General features: G+C 38.6%; 2 protein-coding genes across 2 annotated transcripts; one reads left to right on the forward strand and one right to left on the reverse strand.

The window, feature by feature from the left end:
- Window positions 1-1,824: 1,824 nt before the first annotated feature.
- Window positions 1,825-11,263, reverse strand: zgc:175280 (cationic amino acid transporter 2 family protein). Its single transcript, XM_047379453.1, has 12 exons — window positions 11,214-11,263; window positions 9,795-10,164; window positions 6,990-7,145; window positions 6,731-6,887; window positions 6,508-6,641; window positions 6,113-6,335; window positions 5,743-5,879; window positions 5,313-5,415; window positions 3,813-3,946; window positions 3,555-3,721; window positions 3,267-3,375; window positions 1,825-3,167 (listed from the first exon to the last, which is right to left on the reverse strand). Exons 2-12 carry the CDS (start codon window positions 10,162-10,164, stop codon window positions 3,058-3,060), a joined length of 1,800 nt encoding a protein of 599 aa, XP_047235409.1. The 5' UTR covers window positions 11,214-11,263; the 3' UTR covers window positions 1,825-3,057.
- Window positions 11,264-15,097: 3,834 nt separating this feature from the next.
- Window positions 15,098-21,893, forward strand: casr (calcium-sensing receptor). The gene is made up of 6 exons (XM_047379732.1): window positions 15,098-15,282; window positions 17,116-17,422; window positions 17,596-18,435; window positions 18,525-18,755; window positions 20,084-20,207; window positions 20,290-21,893. The coding sequence occupies exons 1-6, from the start codon at window positions 15,098-15,100 to the stop codon at window positions 21,423-21,425; spliced, it is 2,823 nt and encodes a 940-aa protein (XP_047235688.1). The 3' UTR covers window positions 21,426-21,893.
- Window positions 21,894-21,952: the final 59 nt, after the last annotated feature.

Genomic DNA, 21,952 nt, shown 5'->3' on the forward strand with positions numbered 1-21,952 from the left:
GTTTTTGATAAACTAAAAAGATTGCAACAACTCAGCACACTAGATTTTATGAAAGACTTAATTTATTTCTGTTTCTAATGTCATGACAATACATTTCATGGCATTAATTATACAATGCCTTGCACAATTATTTGTATCCCTTGAACTTTTCACATTTTGTCACTTATTAAACGTTTCAATCACCACAAAGTTCAGTGTATTTTATTAGAAATTTGTGTGATTGACCAACACAAAGTTGTGCATAACAGTGAAGTGAAGCGATATAGGATCTTCCAACTTCTATTTTTTTTTTTTACAGATAACTATCTAAAAAGTGTGTAATGCATACATTTTTTTTTTTGTATTTTATACACAAAACCTTTTAATATGGCCCTGTGGTGGACCGGCAACCTGTCCAGGATGTACCCCGCCTCTCGCCCATAGACTGCTGGAGATAGGCACCAGCTCCCCCGTGACCCACTATGGAATAAGCGGTAGAAAATGACTGACTGACTGACCTTTTAATATGACACACCTAAATAAAACATATGGAAACCAATTGCCTTCGAAGTCATCTAATTAGTTAATAGAACCTATTCATGTGGAATTTTATCTCAATATACACTGCTCAAAAAAATAAAGGGAACACTCAAATAACACATCCTAGATCTGAATGAATGAAATATTCTCATTGGATACTTTGTTCTGTACAAAGTTGAATGTGCTGAAAACAAAATCACACAAAAATCATCAATGGAAATCAAATTTATTAACCAATGGAGGCCTGGATTTGGAGTCACACACAAAATCAAAGTGGAAAAACACACTACAGGCTGATCCAACTTTGATGTTATGTCCTTAAAACAAGTCAAAATGAGGATCAGTATTGTGTGTGGCCTCCACGTTCCTGTATGACCTCCCTACAACGCCTGGACATGCTCCTGATGAGACGGTGGATGGTCTCCTGAGGGATCACCCCCCAGACCTGGACTAAGAATCCGCCAACTCCTGGACAGTGTGTGGTGCAACGTGACGTTGGTGGATGAAGCGAGACATGATGTCCCAGATGTGCTCAATCGGATTTAGGTCTGGGAAACAGGCGGGCCAGTCCATAGCTTCAATGTCTTCATCTTGCAGGAACTGCTGACACACTCCAGCCACATGAGGTCTAGCATTGTCCTGCATTAGGAGGAACCCAGGGCCAACCGCACCAGCATATGGTCTCACAAGGGTCTGAGGATCTCATCTCGGTACCTAATGGCAGTCAGGCTACCTCTGGCGAGCTCATGGAGGACTGTGCGGCCCTCCAAAGAAATGCCACCCCACACCATTACTGACCCACTGCCAAACTAGTCATGCTGAAGGATGTTGCAGGCTGCAGATCGCTCTCCACGGTGTCTCCAGACTCTGTCACGTCTGTCACATGTGCTCAGTGTGAACCTGCTTTCATCTGTGAAGAGCACAGGGCGCCAGTGGTGAATTTGCCAATCCTGGTGTTCTCTGGGAAATGCCAAGCATCCTGCATGCTGTTGGGGTGTGAACACAACCCCTATTTGTGGACGTCGGGCCCTCATACCATCCTCATGGAGTCGGGTTCTAACCGTTTGTGCAGACACATGCACATTTGTGGTCTGCTGGAGGTCATTTTGCAGGGCTCTGGCAGTGCTCCTCCTGTTCCTCCTTGCACAAAGTCGGAAATAGTGGTCCTGCTGCTGGGTTGTTGCCCTCCTACGGCCTCCTCCATGTCTCCTGGTGTACTGGCCTGTCTCCTGGTAGCGCCTCCTGGCTCTGGACACTATGCTGACAGACACAGCAAACCTTCTTGCCACAGCTCGCATTGATGTGCCATCCTGGATGAGCTGCACTACCTGAGCCACTTGTGTGGGTTGTAGAGTCCGTCTCATGCTACCACGAGTGGAGTTATATTGTGTTGTTTAAGTGTTCCCTTTATTTTTTTGAGCAGTATATACAATCTCCAAAACCCTAACGTCTCCTAGAGAACTTTTCAATCCATCTTTCAAAAATGGAAAGAGTACAGTGTGTTACAACTGCAAACCTACAAAGAGATGGTCTTTTACCTGAACTGAAATTGGCGAACAGGAGATAATTAATTATTAGGTATCTCCATGTTTTACTTTAGAGGAGGATCCAAGAGCTGTAGAGATCCACAGCTCCAATGGGAGAATCTGTCAACAGTGCAACTGTCAGACACTCCAGAAATCTGGCCTATATGGAAAATCGGCAAGAAGAAAGTCATTGTTAAAACAAAAATACAAAAAGTCCTTTTTGCAGTTTGCCATGAATCATGTTGAGTACTCAGCAAACATGTAAAAATAGATGTTTTTCAGATGAAAGCAAAATTGCAGTTTTTGGCCAAAATGCAAAAGCTTTATGTGTGGAGAACAACTGACCAAGGTCCAGATCTAAATCCAGCTGAAAAGCAGTAGCAGAACTATAAAATTGGTGTTAACAGTCCAATCTGACTGAACATATTTTACAAAGCCTAAAAGGACCAAAAGATCATCAACAGCAATTGCAGCTAAAAGTGGTTCCACTAACTATTTATTCGGGGAAGCTTAATACACATTATACTTTTTATTTTTTTTCCTTCCACTTCACAATTATGCCTTGTGTTGGTCTATCATGTAGAATTTCAAAAACAACAGTGATGTTTGATTAGCATGACAAATTGTATCAAAGTTCAAGGTGTATGAAAACTCCTTCACAGCACTCTACTATATTAGAAGGAAATGGTTTTTACTATATAAACATTTGAAAAGACTATTTTAATTTTGCATGTACATATAAAAGCTTTGAAACAAATGCATTTTTAAGTAACAATAATAATTATCAACCACAAAGAGACAGCAAAGCATGCTTAAACAGAGTAATTTCATTGCATATGTATATATTACTAAGCATTAACTTATTTAAATCCCTGTTGCCTATTGACAATCCATTTAAAATCCATAAAATATTCATAGACAACATCAGTATGTTTATTAAATGAACACATTTGCTTTGAACTGCATCAAGTCTTGCATAAAAGGTCCTTTAATATTTAAAAGTTAAAAGCCTTTACCCAATCATGGTGGTGATAGTTTGAAAACTGCCTCTGTTCTGTGAATTCTCCATCCTTTGTTTCTGCACACTGTGCTGAACACCATAACAAAAGTAGGTGATTAAACCTGTTAAAAAAGGTTACACCTGTGATCAAGCTGACATTGTGAGAGGATCTTCACATTTCACGTGTCTTCTCCTAAAAATGTTATTTCATCTTGTCATACCTATTGCCATCCAGACTACATAACGAATCCAGGTGTCTGATCCAAACTGAACCATGAGATAGATATTGACAAAAATGCTAAAAGTGGGAAGCCAAGGCACAAAAGGAACCTGTAGACACAAAGCAGTGATTGGAAAAATAAATCTCAGCAAGTGCCAAAATCAGTTTGCAATGCAAGTTAATAACATAAATATTAAAATGTAAACACTTTATTAGGATCTTTCAATAACTGAAAATACAAAAAATAATATTGCATGCTAACCATGCATCATTAGAAAACATGACATACCATGAAAGCAGCTTTGGCTGTACTCTGTGGCTGTCTCCAGATGAGCAGAACAGTAATGGTGAACATCAGCACAAACACAGAGACACAAAGTGAACTCCACCAATGAAGTGCCTGCAGGGAGTCTATACCTTCGGATATTATGATGCTCAGGATTACAGCCATTAAAACTGGGAAGGAGAAGTGATGGAAGATTAAGCAATCTTTAACAATAAAAAGTATCTGTATGGTATATGCAAGAATAACAAAAAAGGGAATTACCAATAGCAACAGTTAAAATAGAGACGTTTTTTGATGTCCGTGGGGTTGCTTGGAAGGGAGGACACAATACACCTCCTACTGTGAAAGGTTCTGCCTTGCCTAAACTTGAATCCTCACTGAGCTCAGCTTGGTACCTGTATAAGTAAAGAAATGCAAGTAAGCTAGGGATGTTCCAATCAGGTCTGTAGTTTTGCCATTTCAATGCTAAGTTATTTAAATCAATTCCTTGTGTATCGCTGAAAAGTTAATAGCTTTAAAGTGTAGTTAAACAACCCTACATTTAATCAGCATTATATGCTCTACAGTAATACTTAGACTTGGAATGGTCTAAGTCTTGCATTGGTGTCCTGATCAAGGGAGTCCCTGACTAAAATTTACTTCAGTACCTGTTTACTAACTATCTATATATATATATTGCCTTACAGCGAGAACGAGACGTGTTGCAATGTTTTTGCAGCCAGTTTTTAGAAACCATCTGACTCTTACTGATGTTTTCAAGGAGAGTTTGCTGTACTGTTAATTTAACAACATTTCTTTTTGGTTTTGATACAACTCCTTCACAATGCGACTCGCAGCATATTCCAGGACAGTTTGAGTTAATGGTGTGTGGAGAAATCTATAAAAAATGTGCTCCTGCTTCACAAAGTTGGCGTTTTACTTTTAACATTGTAACATAGAAAAATAGGTATTTCAGCTGTGCTCTGAGATGTTCCCCCCAACAGCAACATCTGTCTGTTGAAATCCGAGCACAGCTTTTACTTTCACATGGACATTCACAGTAAAGGGCACAGCAGCCCATGGCAAGACCAAGGTTGTAATGAATGGATATTTTTCTAAACACTATATTTTATACTTTTCCATGGAGAACCATGCACAGCTGTTCTAAAATGATCGCGCCATAGTCTGAACTCTCGCCTACCCCTTGACCCTAAACACACAAGCTTTAAGTAGGCACTCAATACCTTCTTCTTTGTGGACCTAAAAATCTTGAAGCGGATGTGTTCCTCAGTATGGATCTATTGTAAGTTGCAGGCCAAATATAAACCTATGTGGGTGGGGCACCAAAACCATTCCAATCCCAGGGGCCCCCATTCCCTGAAATCTGCCACTTCCCCCCAAAAATAAAGTTTCGAAGGCAGTGCACATGAAAATGGGCGTGATATTTCAAAATCTAAGAGTCAAAACCTGAACGCACAGTTTTTTGTAGCTACATAGCATCACAAACCCAGTACACTAACAACAGAGTTTAGGTGTTAAGTTTAGTCAGAGACTCTAATATAATCACTAAATTTGTTTTTGGTGTGGACACTGATCAGGTTCTTGTATGGTGTTTAATAATTTTTAAACATTTCATATCCATATTCTCTTATTATTGTTGCATTTCCTGGTTTACATATACTTCTGGTGTACCTGATGTTTCACACAGTTTTTCCAATAATCTTTGTATTTTTAAATCCAAAAAATATAACAAAAAGGCATCAAATGTGCAAAGATTTTCACCTTAGTATGATAACACAAATGGCAACAAGTGTGTAGGCAAAAAGTGTTCCAGTAGACATCATGTCAACCAGCGCCTTCAAGTTAAACAATAATGCCATGATAGCTGCAAAGACATAATTTACATAAATTATATGTAACATCAGTTTCAGCATGAATTAACCACCAATCCATATAGTTCAATATTTGAGCATTAAAGTTGTAATGCGTTTTCACTATTTTTATAAAACATTTTATTTCAATAATAATGCAAAATGACAAAATCAGCATTGAGAAAAAAATATTAGAAAAAATATTTTTCACTGAAAAATCATGTAAAGACTATGCGGTGCCGAAAAGTCAAGTCAAGTCAAGTCAGGTCAAGTCAAGTTTATTTATAAAGCGGTTTTCAGAAACAAGGCATTCAAAGACCTTAGATTACTGATGAATTTACCTGCAACAATCCCAGAAGCCAGTGTAGCAATGACAGGACTTTGTCTGGAGCTCATTTTACTGAGAGGCTTGAAGAGAAGCCCATCTCTGGCCATGGCAAACAGAACTCGGGGCATCGGGAACATTGACCCCAACAAGCTAAATGAAAAAACTCAGACATCACCTAACTAAACATTATTTACCTGTGCTTAAATGTCTAGCAGCATTCTTGCTACGTTAATATCCGCAGAAATGTCATCTATATTTATCCACCAAGAACAGTGACATATTCTCCAAATCTTAAAAAAAAAAAAAGAATTTCTGCAGCTAAACATGCTGTTCTAAATTATGGTATATTAGTGGGTTTCTCACGTGAATCTTGGGATTTCTACCTTGTTGAAAGCGCACAGAGGGATCCAACGGCCACTGCATACTTTGCAGGACCCCAACCAATATATGTGAAAGCCACGGGCAGCGGGCTATTAACACTGAGCAAATAGTATGGCATCATCAGAGTCAAGGCAGCAGACACACCAGAGTAAGCCAGGAAGCAGATGAGGAGGGACGCCACTATGCTGAGTGGGATTGATTTTTGAGGGTTCTGAACTTCTTCTCCTGAGGATACAACCAGAATGAATATTATCTCTTCATAAATACACAGAAATACAAAGCTATTGTTGTTCCTTTGTATAATTTGCAATACACACAGAGATCAATCTCTTTGCTCTGATGTTTCTGTGCAAATAGTCATAATCAAAGCTTTGCAATCTGGGAACAAAGAAATGACCTGTTGTTGCAATGCAGTCAAATCCAACAAATGCATAAAAGCAAGTGGCTGCTCCAGCTAATGTTCCCTCAAAGCCAAAGGGGAAAAATCCCCCAGTTCCACATTGACTGGTTTCATTCAGGAACGTGTAGTTTCTAAAAAGCAAAGGACATGCCATCATTCAGGCAGCTTAAAGAACACAGGAGCAACCCAAATACAATGTTAAACCAAAGGTTGTCCATACTCATATGCTCTTTGGAGAGTATCTCTATCGGTGTACCAGTTTTTGATGTCGCCCTTGATGAAACCAGAAAGGATAACAAGTAGCAACACCCCAATGTTAATGGCTGTAAACACCTTATTTACTAGAGCAGACTCTTTAACACCAAATGCAAGAATCCCTGTAAAAAGAAAAACAATGAAGTAATCAGTTCAAACACATTCACAGTGAATACTTTATGTTGAAAATGTGGATGTATGATAGCATAGATCATGAAATTTACCTGCCAAGAGCATTATGAGGCCAGCTGCAAAGAAATCTGGGTAGGGAGCTAATCCAGGTAAATCCATTGCAGCCTGTTTGTATAGAGAGTTGGCAATAACATTTCCAATGAGTTCATCAAAGTTCCCACTCCATGCTCTGGCGACACTTGATGTTCCTTTAACAAAGAAACAGGCAAACTATTTATAAGAACAAAGTACCTACAAGGAGAAAACTCCAAACAATATATAGTGCCTTGAAAACACATTTATACCCCTTAAAGTTTGCCTTATTTACGAGAACAAATTATTTTTGGACAGACCAACACAAAGGACTCAACACTACTTAAAGCGGACCTGTTCATAAAACTAATTAGGCTCGAGCCCTATTGTAATCGTAAGGTTTCTTCTTATTATTATTATTCTTATTATTATTCCGGTGCCTCTTTGCGGGGCAATTTGGGGACTTTGCCATACACCAAAACACGTATGACTTTACTCAAAATTGTCCCCCTCGTGAAATTTTTGTTCTTTAATCAGTTGGCGTGGCCAAACCTCTTAGCAAACCGTAAGTCGTAGAGATCTGAAATTTGGCACGCTGCTAGAGCTCCTCAAAACAAGAAAAAAAGTCTCTTAGGGGATGCCCTAAATGCCCAAATGCCCAAAATGGCAGACAGGAAGTCAGCCATTTTGGATCAAAGGCTAATTTTTGGCTGTTATTCACTTTTACTCACCTCGAACTTTGACAAACTCCTCCTAGGGATTTTGAGCTATTGGCTTCATATTTGGTCAATATGCAGTTAAGGCACGGGGTATTAAAAGTTATCATCGTGAGTTTTCGGCCATGTTTAGGGGGCGTGCCCGGAGCATGAACTTGGCATGCGCCACTAAAAGTAAAAAAAATGCAATAACTTCCCCAAAGAAACGCCAAATCACACCAAAGTTGGCAAGGAGGACATTTGGGTTACCGACGACCCTATGGGGTCATATGCTGACATCATCTAAGCCCCGGCCCTGAGAACAGGAAGTCACTTTTTTTACTGGGAAAGGTCGTTATCTGGCTGTCTACACTCAATCTGCTTTAAACTGTTTCAGGTGACTGATAACTAGTGGGTCTAACTTCATTTGAAGCACAGTGACTTTTCATAAAAGGTCGTGGCAGTGGTGGTGAGGCAAAGTTGGACATCACGCCAAGGCCATATGTTTGGCTCTAATTTCCACATAGATCATCTGATCTGCACCAAATTCAATATGATTGATACTAGTCCAGTCCCCAATAGAGATCTGATGACATATTTGGTGGGTGTGGCCTAATTCGTCCACAGTGCCTCCTAGAACATTTTAAAAAATCTGCCCCAAGCCATGCTTTGATTGAGGATTGTGAAATTTGGTACACATATGTACCTTCTCAGGATCTACAAAAAAGTCTCTTGGAGCATTGGTACAAACCCAACAGGAAGACGGCCATTTTGAATTGAAGTTGCCATTTTGACCCTGGTATTGCCCTTTCTAGCCCGCATATCTGAGCGAACTCCTCCTACAGCTTTTGACTTAGAGACTTGAAAATCACTCAGTATACTCTTAAGGCATTGGGGATCAAAAGTTATCAAAACGTTTTTGATACATGAAAGTATGTGGGCGTGGCTAAGCCTCAAAATATGACTTCTCGCCATAAAAGACAAAATTGATATAGCTCCTACAAGGAAAGTCACAGAGACCTGAAACCTTCTAAGATTGATCTGCCTCTGGCCCTGAACAATATTCACTGATCAGATCCTGACATCATTGAAGCCCCGCCCCCTGAGAACAGGAAGTGTCATTTTTTCATTTTGATCGTCCATATTTGGTGTCCTTCACCTAATCAATGTAAAACTGTCCCAAGTGACAGATAACATGATGGTCTAAGACAGTCTCCAGTACTGACTGGTTTGGCTGGAGGGTGTGGCTGTGGCTGTGGTTGCGTGGCGAATTCTGATGTCACGCCACGGCCATATGTTTGGCTCTAAATTGCACATGCATGGTCTGATTCACTCCAAAATAAATATGGTTGATCAGCCCCCAAACAGCTCTATTGGATTACATTGTAATTTGGATCAACAAGGCCCCCTAGGACATTTTAAGTGCTCTATCTCCCTCATACATCATTGGATCCACTTCAACTGTAGTATACATCGTCAGGGATCAATGCTGAACATGTTGCCACAGTCAATTGATGACATCATTTTAGCCCCGCCCTCTAATAAACAAGTGAGTGCAGCTTCCATCAGGAAGGTCAGGCTTCGCCCAAATTTTGAAAACTTTAACTTTAAGCTTTAAGGTTTGGGATTGTAACTGTGCAAAAAAGTTAATGGGTGTAAACACTTTTTTGAAGCGCTCCAATAAATGGTCTTTTAGAAAAACAACTATTAAAATGGTCTGCACGGTGGTGCAGTTGGTAGCACTGTTGCCTTGCAGCAAGAAGGTCCTGGGTTCAATTCCCAGACAGGGGTCTTTCTGCATGGAGTTTGCATGTTCTCCCCATGCATGCGTGGGTTCTCACCGGGTACTCTGGCTTCCTCCCACAGTCCAAAGACATGCCAGTTAGGTTAATTGGTCACTCTAAATTGCCCTTAGGTGTATGAATGAGTGTGTGCATGGTTGTTTGTGTGTTGCCCTGCGATGGACTGGTGACCTGTCCAGGGTGTACCATGCCTCTCGCCCATAGACTGCTGGAGATAGGCACCTGCTCCCCCATGACCCACTATGGAATAAGTGGTAGAAAATGACTGACTGACTATTAAAATGAAAACATTTTCATAAATGCATTATCTATTACTTCTGTGACATACCAATGACATAAGAAAGCAGCAAGTTCCAGCCAGTAACAAAAGCCCATATCTCCCCCACAGTCACATAGCTGTAGAGATAGGCAGATCCTGTTTTAGGAGCCCGAGCTCCAAATTCAGCATAACACAATCCTGCAAAGATGGAGGCTACAGCTGCTATCAGGAAGGAGATAATTATACTGGGACCAGCTACGGCTCTGGCCACTTCCCCTGTGAGCACATAAACACCGGCCCCCAGGGTGCTGCCGACCCCAAGAGCCACAAGGTCGAGGGTGGTCAGGCAGCGCCGAAAGTTGGACACTTCGCCTTCAGGCTCCAAAGGTTTCCTACGGGAAAGGCTTTGCAGGAACAGCAGCACCTTTGCCCCAGACATCTGTTGATCCAGAAATGTTGTGTTAATAGTGAAGATTTTTCAAGATGATGCATCATCTAAAACACTTACCCTAGAATTAAAGGATCAGTTTTTATTGCACTCAACTGGTCAAACTTTTTTAATTTTATCTAATTGCACATGTTGCCACAAATTTGTCAGTCAAATAAAGTAAATTCAGCTTTTTTTAACCAGAAATTTCTTTCTGAATTTATTATGTATCTTCAGACAAAAAGAAACTAGAATTGTCAGGAAATGTAATAATAGAAAAAGAAACATTATTTTACACTGTGTGCTCTAAAGTTTAAGTATTGTTTCTGGTTTTTGGTATGGTTCATTGCACCGGGCAACACCCCATCAGGGGTGGCGTGTGGGCTTTAAAAAGTCAGCTGTCGGTTGCACCACAAAATATTTTTTTTGCTTCTTATTTGCATGTCCAGTTGTGAGAAGGTACCCCCTGGTGCTTCACACAGTGCACAATCAAAAAATATGGCAGTATATTATAGCTTGCTAGTGTTTTAAACATCTGATATCTGACTAAAGGTCTTCAATTTGGTACTAAAGGGCTATTTCACAGTTCTTTAAGGTATCTGGACTGCATTTTATCATGTCTACTTCAATGTTTAAAATACCTTAGATTGGATTATTTTATATGGAAAAAATATTCTTTAGAGCAAAGTTTGTAACTGCATTTTTTTATTTTGTTTGACACTAGGACAAGCTTACAATGAGACAAACATGAAAACTGCAATATATAGACTGGTCAAACCTGAACTTCATTATTCAGCACTGATTATTATAAATTTTAGTGTCTTCAAAGCAAATTTTGATTTGCTAAAACAATTAGATAGGGGTACAAAGATTTCTAATAATATTGTCCCATTGACACCATTATAACAATTAAAGAATACTCATCATTTTCATTTTAATTAATTTGACTGTTTTACATAATCTAAACTACCCAGGTATATTCACATTCAGTTGCAAATGTTTTATGTGAATACAACATAATGTATATTCCTACATTTATTATTCTGAGTAATAGATCTTACCTTTTCAGCTGAATCTTGCAGAGTGTGACTGTGTTTTGATGCATTCAGGTCCTCACCATGTGTGAGGATAAATCTATCTGCTGTGAAGTCTCCACTGCCCAACATTTTTTACACATCATGCTACATTTCAAACTTATGTGTCATTTCTGGGAAAAGGACAGGATCTGAAATATTTATTTGAGAACACAACAGGCGATGAGATACACTTCATGAAGCAGAAAGCAGTTTGCGGAATGTTAAATGTACCTGTTTCTCTGTTTAAAGTGGGAATGTGTTTATTCATTTGTTTTGTTCAGGTTTTCTTTAGGTCTAAAATTGCTGATTATCTTTGGTTTGTGTGAAATTTGTAATTAGAAATTTATTATTAACATAATTTGTTATTATTTTAATTAAAAACATGCTGTCTGTATTACCTTTCAATAATAATACATTCATAAAATGGTAAGTACTTTGCAGTTATAGAAAGAAGTTTAAGTCGCTTAAGGTATATTTTTTGTTTCTTGTGCTGGATGGATAGTAAGCTGGTTTGGAACACAGAAGAGTCAACATGCTGTAAAGTGAAATGGTTTTCACTGGGTACGTGTGCTCAGCAACAACTTGAAGACTGGTTCATCAGAGCAGAACAGAAGGAGCTAGCCCATTGTTTGAAGAACATTGTGGTGCAATCCAATGCGTCCATGGGTTCCTCTAACCATGGTCCAGGTTAAGTTACGAAGAAAAACCTGATTTCAATATTGCTCACTTGAAGTCAAACACAAGCAAAGGCAATCATGAAAGAAAAACGTTTGCTTTAAGATTCCGGATCTTTCTATTCACAGTGCTGACCACATTTATTGTAATCCCTGAAAAAGCCTTAAAATAAATCTTTTTTTTTTAAATTGCAGAGCAATAATCTTACTCTGAAAAGTAAGTAAGCTGACCTTACGATTTTTGTAATTTCCTTTGGTAGAGAAAGAAAAATCTTATTTAGGATAAAATAGTTTTCTATCAAATACTTACTGTGACCATAACAATGTAATGAAAATAATAACTCATTTCTTTTATCAAACCTGAACTGTTTTAAATTCAGCTTGGGCAGAAGTTAAGCAGGAAGACTGAGGGAGGACGACTTATTAACACAGAGGGAGCTGAACATAAGTATACACTTAACCAAAGTGAAAAGAAAAAATTACTAACCTAAGGAAATAAACTAGAACACATAGGGAACAAAACATATAAATACACAAGAAACTAAACACAAAGGAATAAACTAATATGGCAGGACCTTAGAGACAATGATGATAACAGAGAAATGAACAAGATACAACAAGACCCTGTAGAACATAATAAACAACAGGGAGACAATGAGAACACAAACACAAATAAAAACCAAAACACAACACCTAAGGATCATGATGGTCAGAGTTAGAGGGATGGAGATCAAGGGGCAAAAAATAATCTCAAAAGCTGGCTGATAGAAAGCTGCACAAAAGAGCGGCATCCTGGGGTCACCGAATCTCTTTAAAAACCTAGAGAGAATGTACTCACTATCAATATGCTAACAAATTGCTTCGGAGTGATGCCAGGTAAAAGCCCTTTGTGTCCTACCACCACAAATGTCAGCATGTGGAGTTTGCTAAACTCTACACCAAAACAGTGGTGCATGCTCTTATTTTCAGTAGCTTACATTATTTTAATAGGGTATGTTCAGATCTCTTTAGAAAATCAGTCATGCAGCTGGAGCCCATTGAAAATGATGCTGCCAGAGCACGAACCAACAATAGAAAATGGATGAAATTACACCAGTTCTTAATTTACTGCCCTGGCTTCCCGTTCTTAAAAGGGTATCATTTAAAATCTTGTTTCTTATAAAGAACTGAATGGTCTTAGGCCTAAATACATTTCAGAGTTGCTGGCCAGGTATACATTTTAACGTTTATTTCTTTTATGTAAAAAAGTATTATTTTTTTTAATGTCTTTTTGATGTGCGAGGTGGTGTTTTTATATAATTTTGTCTAGTTTCCTTTGTTTTCCTGTAGCACATTGAATCAACCTGTGCATGAATGGTGCTACACAAATAAACTTGCTTTGCCTTACTGGGACTTTTAATGAAACCATGTAATTTGACCAGATGAGGTAAGGTTTAGTATTTCTGTAACAGACACTGCAGGTGAGATTAAATATGTGGCAAAGCCACTTAATGGCCACAGTTCTTTGATGCAGGATCTGTGATGCTGTGGGCCTGTTTCTCTTCCAAAGTCCTGGAGAACCGTATTACGGTGCATGACATCATGAAGTATATGAAACACCAGGATATTAGCATAAGAGAGAAGCCAGGACTCTGGATCACCTAGAGAGATTGTGTAAAGGGGGTTACTTAAAAATCCCTCTTTGTATTCCCCAACCATGTGAAATGGTAGAGGGAATAATGCCTTTCTTTTGGCAAAAGTGGCTTGCACAGAAAATTTGCAGTAAGGGTACCAACAATTGTTCTACCAGACATTTTGTTAAAGGTTATATGTATTAAAAATTTTTATCCACCAAATAAATGTATTAAAGTTTTGTACTTTAATGTAATATTGTCATTCTGCAATAAAACATGACTTTATTTCAAGCCTTTACCAGAGATACCAATGTCTTTATTTGCATCTTTGCCTTAACCCATACATATACTTTACCTGTTTGAAAAGTGCCTAAAAATAATCCACGGTTGCAGTAACATAAAAAATTAAAAGACCACTTTACATTGTGACTCGTTTAGAAGGATTTAACCATGAGCAGACTTTATTAGCAGAAGGAAATGGACAATCCCTCTTTCCGTTAATGATTTATCCAACAGAAGGTGGTTTGGACAGCAACAGCGTCATGCTTTAAATTCTCTCAGCATCCCGGATATTTCACAGAAAGTGCTTCAAGTCTGGGAAAAGCTGCAGACTGACTGTTCAAGGTTTATCTGCTTTAATGTACTTCAGCTGGTAAGTCTTTTTGTCCTCATGATGCATATTTCAGTTTTTTTGTTTTTAAATTTGAAAATTACTTAAAATTACAAAAAAATGCTGCAGCAAAGGCTGCCTTTAGCCTAAGTCAGAGAATAATATTGTAGCTTGCAAGGCAGTGAATTTAACTAGATATTAAGTGAATTATATCCTTCAGGTTAGTGAGGAAGCAATAATGAAATCTTTTGTGTTTTATTAAAATTTTACATCAAACAAAAAAAGGACATAATTCACTGTTATAGCTAAAATGCTATAGTAATTTTAAATTAACGATTTCTTTTGATGCTACAAAAGCTCTTCTACCCTTCCATACTTTTAAAAAAAGTTTCAGTAACGGGAGGGACTTCATTATCAGAGCTCTGCTCCAGCATTTTTCCAGCAGTATTAACTGGTTTTGGGGGAGCGGCCATAGATTTTCTCCATGGTGACTGCAGTTCACTGGCCACAGCTTTTAGACAAGAGGTCTGCAGGAAGGAGGGTCGTTATGGTGTGACTCAGCTCGTGGAAATTGGGCATCTGTTCAATGTATTTTAAGTAGTTTGCTAACCCTGTTAGTAAAAAGGGGAATGTTCAGTTTTGTCCCTATCTAGACTGATTATCCAACCAGCTCTTAAATATACAGCTGTTGGCCATGTTGCTGCACGTGTCTTTAGTTATACTGGCTTCTTGTTACTGTCCTCTCTATTTTGTATGCACCAGACATTTATATGGGCTAAACTGATCTTGTTTATTGTCAAATATTTCATTGTAATACATGCCTTCCCCATTTCTGCATCTCCCACAGGTGAACACTTTTACCATGTTAAACATGAATAAAACAAATCAGTGGGTCAAAGGGACTGGAGGAAGAAGAGCATAATAACATCTTGGTCCTGGCAAATCACAGAAAAAAATACTACCCAATTGAAGATGAGGCTGTTCCTGCATTACCTAATAATATTGGGGTCCAGTTATGTGACTTCAACATATGGGCCCAACCAGAGAGCACAGATGACTGGAGACATTTTACTTGGAGGTCTTTTCCCCATACACTTTGGTGTTGCATCCAAAGACCAAGACCTGGCAGCTCGACCCGAATCTACACTATGTGTTAGGTAAGATTTTTGATGCTTATAACTAACACACCAAACATGCTGGCTTAAATACAAAGACTTAATGAATGTGCTTCAAATGTAGGATATGACTGACACTTGTTTGAAAAATGCAAAAATCTTTAAAACAAACCTCAAATTCTGAAAAAAACTTAAAACATCTTCACATTTCTTTTTAAAAGGTAGGATGTCAAGAGTTGAAAACCATACAACATCCACTCCCCATATTTAGATTTATGCAAAATTAATAAAATTCAGACACATTTCATACACACAGAAACATTTGTAAAGATTTTAAGACGAATCTCATTACCTAACCACAAAAAGCACTGAGGATATTGAGTGAGGAAAAATACACTTGTGCTATTACAAGCAATCTTGAGTGATTGGTTAGGTTAAGATATGAAGGAATTAATTTAATGTGAATGCTGTCCTTCAAAAAGCAACCATTTAAGTATTTAATTCACCCCCTCACACGTTTTTTAGTCTGTTGATATTTTTTTATTTATTGTGATGAACAAATGCATTTATTAAATTCTGTGTTGCCATTATGTCCGAACCCACTTTCATTTTATACCCTTAAAAAAAACATTTTGTTCCCATGTACCTAACAGTTGCATATCAATTTTATTACAGTTAATCCCCAAATTATTTATACACCTGGCAGATTTAGATTTGAAATTATTTTCATCCAACCATGTATGCGCATGCCCCATGTATGAAAGCCTTAGTCTTTTGATGCGGCTGTCTTGGGTTCGAGTCCTGGCCCAGTGACGTTTGCCGCATATCTTCCCCCTCCCTCCACCCCATTTCGTGTCTGCCTACTCTCAGGAAAAAACAAAAAATAAAGGCCACTAGTGCCACGAAGCAAAATTAAAAAAAATTATTTTTTGATAGGAAGTGAGACAAGACTCTCTCAAACGTTGGTTAAAAAAAACTGTAAAAGGGGTATCAGTTGTATTAGTTCCTATTTACATTTTTCATAAAAAAATTGAATGTGGAAAATTATTTATTCTCTTTTCAGCAATCTGCTAAATCTTGACTGGCTTTACAGCAATTTTCTTATAATTGCTGGGGAGCAGTGTTTCCACTGGTATTTTGACAGTTTTCCTTTGTTAAAGAGCTCAAAGTCTTTCAGGTTGGAATGCCTCCTATCACCCTAATCTTTAGCTCCCTACACAGATTCTCTGTCAGATTAAAGTCAGGATTTTGGTTGAGGCACTCCAAAACAATAATATAACAGTCATAAAGTATCACTTCAACCCTAAAATCTTCTGGAGTATGGATAATTTTTTGGTTAGCTTTATTTTTGTATTTTAAAAAACAATGTTCACAAATAATTATGGAAATATTCCAATCTCATGCATGATATCATGGAGTTAGATATTATTTTTGAATATGGTCTATTACACCTAATTTCTGATTACCATTTAGGTCACTTGGCTTCCAAGAAATTTCAGCCTTTTGTACCAAAAACTCTCAGCGAGCGTGAGCAATTACATATCATTATCTGTGGTCACAAAACAATATTCCTTTGCAGTAAACTATAAGTATATAATAGAAAACTATTTTTAATCAGGTTGTCAAAGGAATTATAACACATCCCACATTTGATCTAATTTCAAATTGAAACATCGTCAAAATTAAATGTCCCATTTAATGTAGATGCTGCTGCCAACAAAAAAGTCAGGTACAACGTAATCAAAACTACAGAAGTATGAAATGATAAAAATGGCAAAGGGTCAGAATGACCAAGTGCGCTGTATATAGGTTTACTCAAATGTTTTTCAACACTGAATTTATTGTTGGTTGTACTCATCTGGTTTAATTTTACAGGTTTAATTTCCGGGGTTTCCGCTGGCTGCAGGCCATGGTTTTTGCCATTGAGGAGATTAACAACAGCAGCAATTTATTACCCAACATCACCCTGGGCTACAGGATATTTGACACATGCAACACCGTGTCAAAAGCCTTGGAAGCTACCCTCAGTTTTGTGGCTCAAAACAAGATTGACTCCCTGAATTTAGATGAGTTTTGCAACTGCACTGATCACATCCCATCAACCATTGCAGTTGTAGGGGCTGCTGGATCTGCGGTCTCCACTGCAGTTGCAAACCTACTTGGTCTCTTCTATATCCCTCAGGTCAGTATCTGGTCAGTAGGTTTGAAACAAAATGTATTGATCCAACTCATCTGTGAGTTTAAATTAAAAATCAATGTAGAATTGATACAGTTATATGGAATATTTGAATTGCAGAACAAAGGTTACTGTGGCTGAACAATATAAACCTGACAGTCAAAATCTTTCTGTTTCAGATCAGCTATGCCTCTTCTAGTCGTCTCCTGAGCAACAAGAACCAGTACAAGTCTTTCATGAGAACCATTCCAACAGATGAATACCAGGCCACAGGCATGGCAGACATTATAGAGTACTTCCAGTGGAACTGGGTGATTGCTGTTGCTTCGGATGATGACTATGGGCGGCCAGGAATTGAAAAGTTTGAAAAGGAAATGGAAGAGCGAGACATCTGCATTCACTTGAATGAACTTATTTCACAGTACTTTGAGGATCATGAAATCCGTGCTCTGGCCGACAGGATTGAAAACTCCACGGCCAAAGTAATTGTTGTTTTTGCTGGTGGCCCAGACATTGAGCCTCTGATCAAAGAAATGGTCAGGAGAAACATCACAGATCGCACCTGGCTAGCTAGTGAAGCATGGGCAAGCTCCTCTCTTGTTGCTAAGCCCGAATATTTAGATGTTGTTGGAGGAACTATTGGTTTTGCATTAAAAGCAGGTCATATACCCGGCTTTAGAGAGTTCCTACAGCAGGTCCAGCCAAAGAAAGACAGCCATAATGAATTTGTCAGAGAGTTTTGGGAAGAAACCTTCAACTGTTACCTGAAAGACAGCCCAAGACTTCAAGAAAGTGATAATGGCAGCACTAGTTTCAGGCCATTGTGTACTGGGGAAGAAGATATTACAAGTGTTGAGACACCGTACTTGGACTACACACACCTTCGTATTTCCTATAATGCATATGTAGCAGTTTATTCTATTGCACAGGCCCTGCAGGACATATTTACTTGCACACCTGGACATGGACTATTTGCTAACAATTCCTGTGCAGATATCAAGAAAATTGAAGCATGGCAGGTAAAATGTTTTGTAAATGATTAAGGCAGTTTTATAAAAACTTCTTTTCAGATGTGTAAGTCATCTAATTATGTTGGTCTCTATCATAGGTACTGAAGCAGCTCAGACATTTGAACTACACTAACAGCATGGGTGAAAAAATGCACTTTGATGAAAATGCAGACTTGGTAGCAAACTATACCATTATAAACTGGCAGAGATCTACTGAAGACGGTTCTGTGATCTTTGAGGAAGTTGGATACTACAATATTCATGCGAAGAGAGGAGCCAAACTGTCCGTTGACAAGACAAAGATTCTGTGGAATGGATACAGTAGAGAGGTCAGTCATAAAGATATTGTTATTGTAGACTTATGTCTTACCTTGTACTCCGCCAGGACTGCCCCTTGTCCTCGATCCTGTTTGTGGTGTTCATGAACATGATTTCAAGGTGTGGTCATGGAAAGGAGGGTGTCTTTGCTTTTTACATTGTTGGTTTTTGCAGATGATGTGGTTCTGTTAGCGTCTGTAACTCATTAACTAAATGTGGGTGCTGCTCTGATCTGCAGTGGAGACGAAAGACCTGAAAAGAAGAGCAAAACTTTTGATTAATCAATTTGTCTCATTATTTTCTTCTGCCCCTTCTTTAACCCTTACTAAAGCACACATTGAGCAAACATGGTTTATTTAAATTTCCTAGTTGCACCTCAGTCAGCCTAAGCTTGGTGTGACAGCAAACAGAGCTTGGGCTCTCTACTCTTTGCAGCAAGCAGGAAAAAGGTTGCCTCGGCATCAATTCAAACAATCTAAAATTTGTTCCGGGTGCAAATGACAGATGAATTTTTTTTTTTTTTAAATATGCTTCTTGTTTATCCTCTCTTCTAATGCCACTCTGGGCAGCTGTCCATATGACTTTGCTAATGCAATATAAGGCTAAAGACTCCAAAATAACATTAGCATGCATTTTCTTTTGCAACGTTTTACCTTGTTCTCAGCCATTTGCTTCTTTAGCTTGCACTTTTTGATTTAATGAAAATCAAGATGAAGCCAGACAGATATGGAATAATCTATAAAAACAGCTCCGACAATCTCATGGTTACTAGGTTGACCTTTGTATTTCCAGTCTATATCACAAACCAAGCTCCATTTTGGAAAGTGTTTTTTATAATCTCAGTTTATTTGTCCAAAAACACGACAGTGAAGTAGAGGTTAAAACACAACAGAACATCTACATTTTGTGAGATATTAATGAGAACACAACTTAAATGAGCAGATCCCTTTTTTTTCTGTCACCCCTTATTCTCCACAATCATCAGTGTAATGGATTGTCTGTGATCCATCAGTCACTTTGAGTAGATAGCGATGGGATTGAAAGGGCCAAAACAAACACAACCAGGAAGAGAAGAAGAAACCATTAAATCAAGATAAATGAACCAATGAAAAATAATTGCATACTTATATTAAGCTTGGATATGCGAACAAACCAAAGTTTTGATCTCAATGACAAGAGCAGTCAAACTTGAAAATATTTGCATTCATAACATCACTAGTCAAATGTTTAAACAATCACCTAATAATTTTTAATGAGGAAGTGTGTCCATGTTTTCGCTGCACTGTATCTGGGGTTCTATTTTTCTGCCCCTCTCACGCAACCTATTCATTTTCTTCAGGTGCCGTTCTCCAACTGCAGTGAGGACTGTGAACCTGGCACAAGAAAAGGAATCATTGACAGCATGCCTACATGCTGCTTTGAATGCACTGAGTGTTCAGATGGAGAGTACAGTAATCACAGAGGTATAATAATGCAATGCCACTGATGATAATCCCTATAACTGTTTTAGGTTTTAACACAGATTGTGTTTTTGGGTTTACACAGATGCCAGCGTCTGCACCAAGTGCCCAAACAATTCCTGGTCCAATGAGAACCATACATTCTGTTTCCTGAAAGAAATAGAGTTTCTCTCTTGGACAGAACCTTTTGGGATAGCTTTAGCCATATGTGCTGTTGTTGGCGTCGTCTTGACAGCCTTTGTGATGGGAGTCTTTGTCAGATTTCGTAATACCCCAATAGTGAAGGCCACTAACCGCGAACTGTCCTATGTCCTCCTGTTCTCGCTTATCTGCTGCTTCTCCAGTTCTTTAATTTTCATCGGAGAACCACAGGACTGGACATGTCGCTTACGGCAGCCCGCCTTTGGGATTAGCTTTGTTCTCTGCATCTCCTGCATCCTTGTGAAAACAAACAGAGTGCTTTTGGTATTTGAGGCAAAAATCCCTACAAGTCTCCATCGTAAATGGTGGGGATTGAATCTGCAGTTTCTTCTGGTGTTTCTATTCACATTTGTCCAGGTCATGATATGTGTGGTTTGGCTTTACAATGCCCCTCCTTCAAGCTACAGGAACCATGACATCGATGAGATCATTTTCATCACATGCAATGAAGGTTCAGTGATGGGTCTTGGGTTTCTCATTGGCTATACATGCCTCCTTGCAGCCATTTGTTTCTTTTTTGCATTTAAATCCAGAAAGCTTCCAGAAAACTTCACAGAAGCCAAGTTCATCACCTTTAGCATGCTCATATTCTTCATTGTTTGGATCTCTTTTATCCCTGCCTACTTCAGTACCTATGGCAAATTTGTATCAGCTGTGGAGGTTATTGCTATTCTGGCATCCAGCTTTGGACTGCTGGCTTGCATTTTCTTTAACAAGGTGTACATCATCCTTTTCAAACCATCTAGGAACACCATCGAGGAGGTACGATGCAGCACCGCTGCACATGCTTTCAAAGTGGCTGCCAAAGCTACGCTAAAACACAACACAGCTTCAAGAAAAAAGTCAGGCAGCATTGGTGGGTCATCTGCCTCAACTCCATCCTCATCCATAAGCCTCAAGACCAATGGAAACAACTGTGATGAAACTTCAGGGAAGCACAGGCCAAGGGTGAGCTTCGGCAGTGGAACAGTTACTCTGTCGTTGAGCTTTGAGGAGTCAAGAAGGAGTTCTCTAATGTAATCGAGAACTTACAAGCATTTATAACCTGACCCTTGTCAATGTCAATAAATAAGACAATGGGTTATTCATACAAATGCTAACACTGATGATTTATGCAACTTATAGATGAGAGGATGATTGTTTGTTTTGGGAAAACTTAAGTGCATCCCACAATAAGCATAAGAGTGGAATTTTCAGTTTTTTGTTCAGCTGATAAGGATCAGAAGCATGCACAGAGATGGCAACAGTGGGTTCTCAAGAATAATCCATGAAGTCCACATAATAACTGATGTAAAACCTGGAGCTATATGAGTCAGGTGTACACTGAACAAAGTGAACTCAATGATGGATGATTTACAGTGGTACCTCAAAGATTCACTGCAGAACCACTTAACTAATTTTTACCTGAATCACACAGCTTCTTAAAACCCTGTTAATCAGCCAAAATATAAGATGTATGTGGGATTAAATAATAAAAAAAGACTTTTATATGTGGATTTTCTTTGCATTACTACTGTTTACTGTATATTCACTTGACCTCCACATGG

The sequence above is a fragment of the Girardinichthys multiradiatus genome, chromosome 11 (genome assembly GCF_021462225.1).
Source record: "Girardinichthys multiradiatus isolate DD_20200921_A chromosome 11, DD_fGirMul_XY1, whole genome shotgun sequence".
NCBI lineage: Eukaryota > Metazoa > Chordata > Actinopteri > Cyprinodontiformes > Goodeidae > Girardinichthys > Girardinichthys multiradiatus.

Coding starts and splice junctions, on each gene's coding strand:
- zgc:175280 (XM_047379453.1), bottom strand. CDS start 10,164: ATGTCTGGGGCAAAGGTGCTGCTGTTCCTGCAAAGCCTTTCCCGTAGG. Junction 3,947..5,312: donor ATTTGTGTTATCATACTAAG/GTGAAAATCTTT, acceptor TTACTTATACAG/GTACCAAGCTGAGCTCAGTG. Junction 3,376..3,554: donor CAGCCAAAGCTGCTTTCATG/GTATGTCATGTT, acceptor TTGTGTCTACAG/GTTCCTTTTGTGCCTTGGCT.
- casr (XM_047379732.1), top strand. CDS start 15,098: ATGAGGCTGTTCCTGCATTACCTAATAATATTGGGGTCCAGTTATGTG. Junction 15,283..17,115: donor GAATCTACACTATGTGTTAG/GTAAGATTTTTG, acceptor TTAATTTTACAG/GTTTAATTTCCGGGGTTTCC. Junction 18,436..18,524: donor AGAAAATTGAAGCATGGCAG/GTAAAATGTTTT, acceptor TCTCTATCATAG/GTACTGAAGCAGCTCAGACA.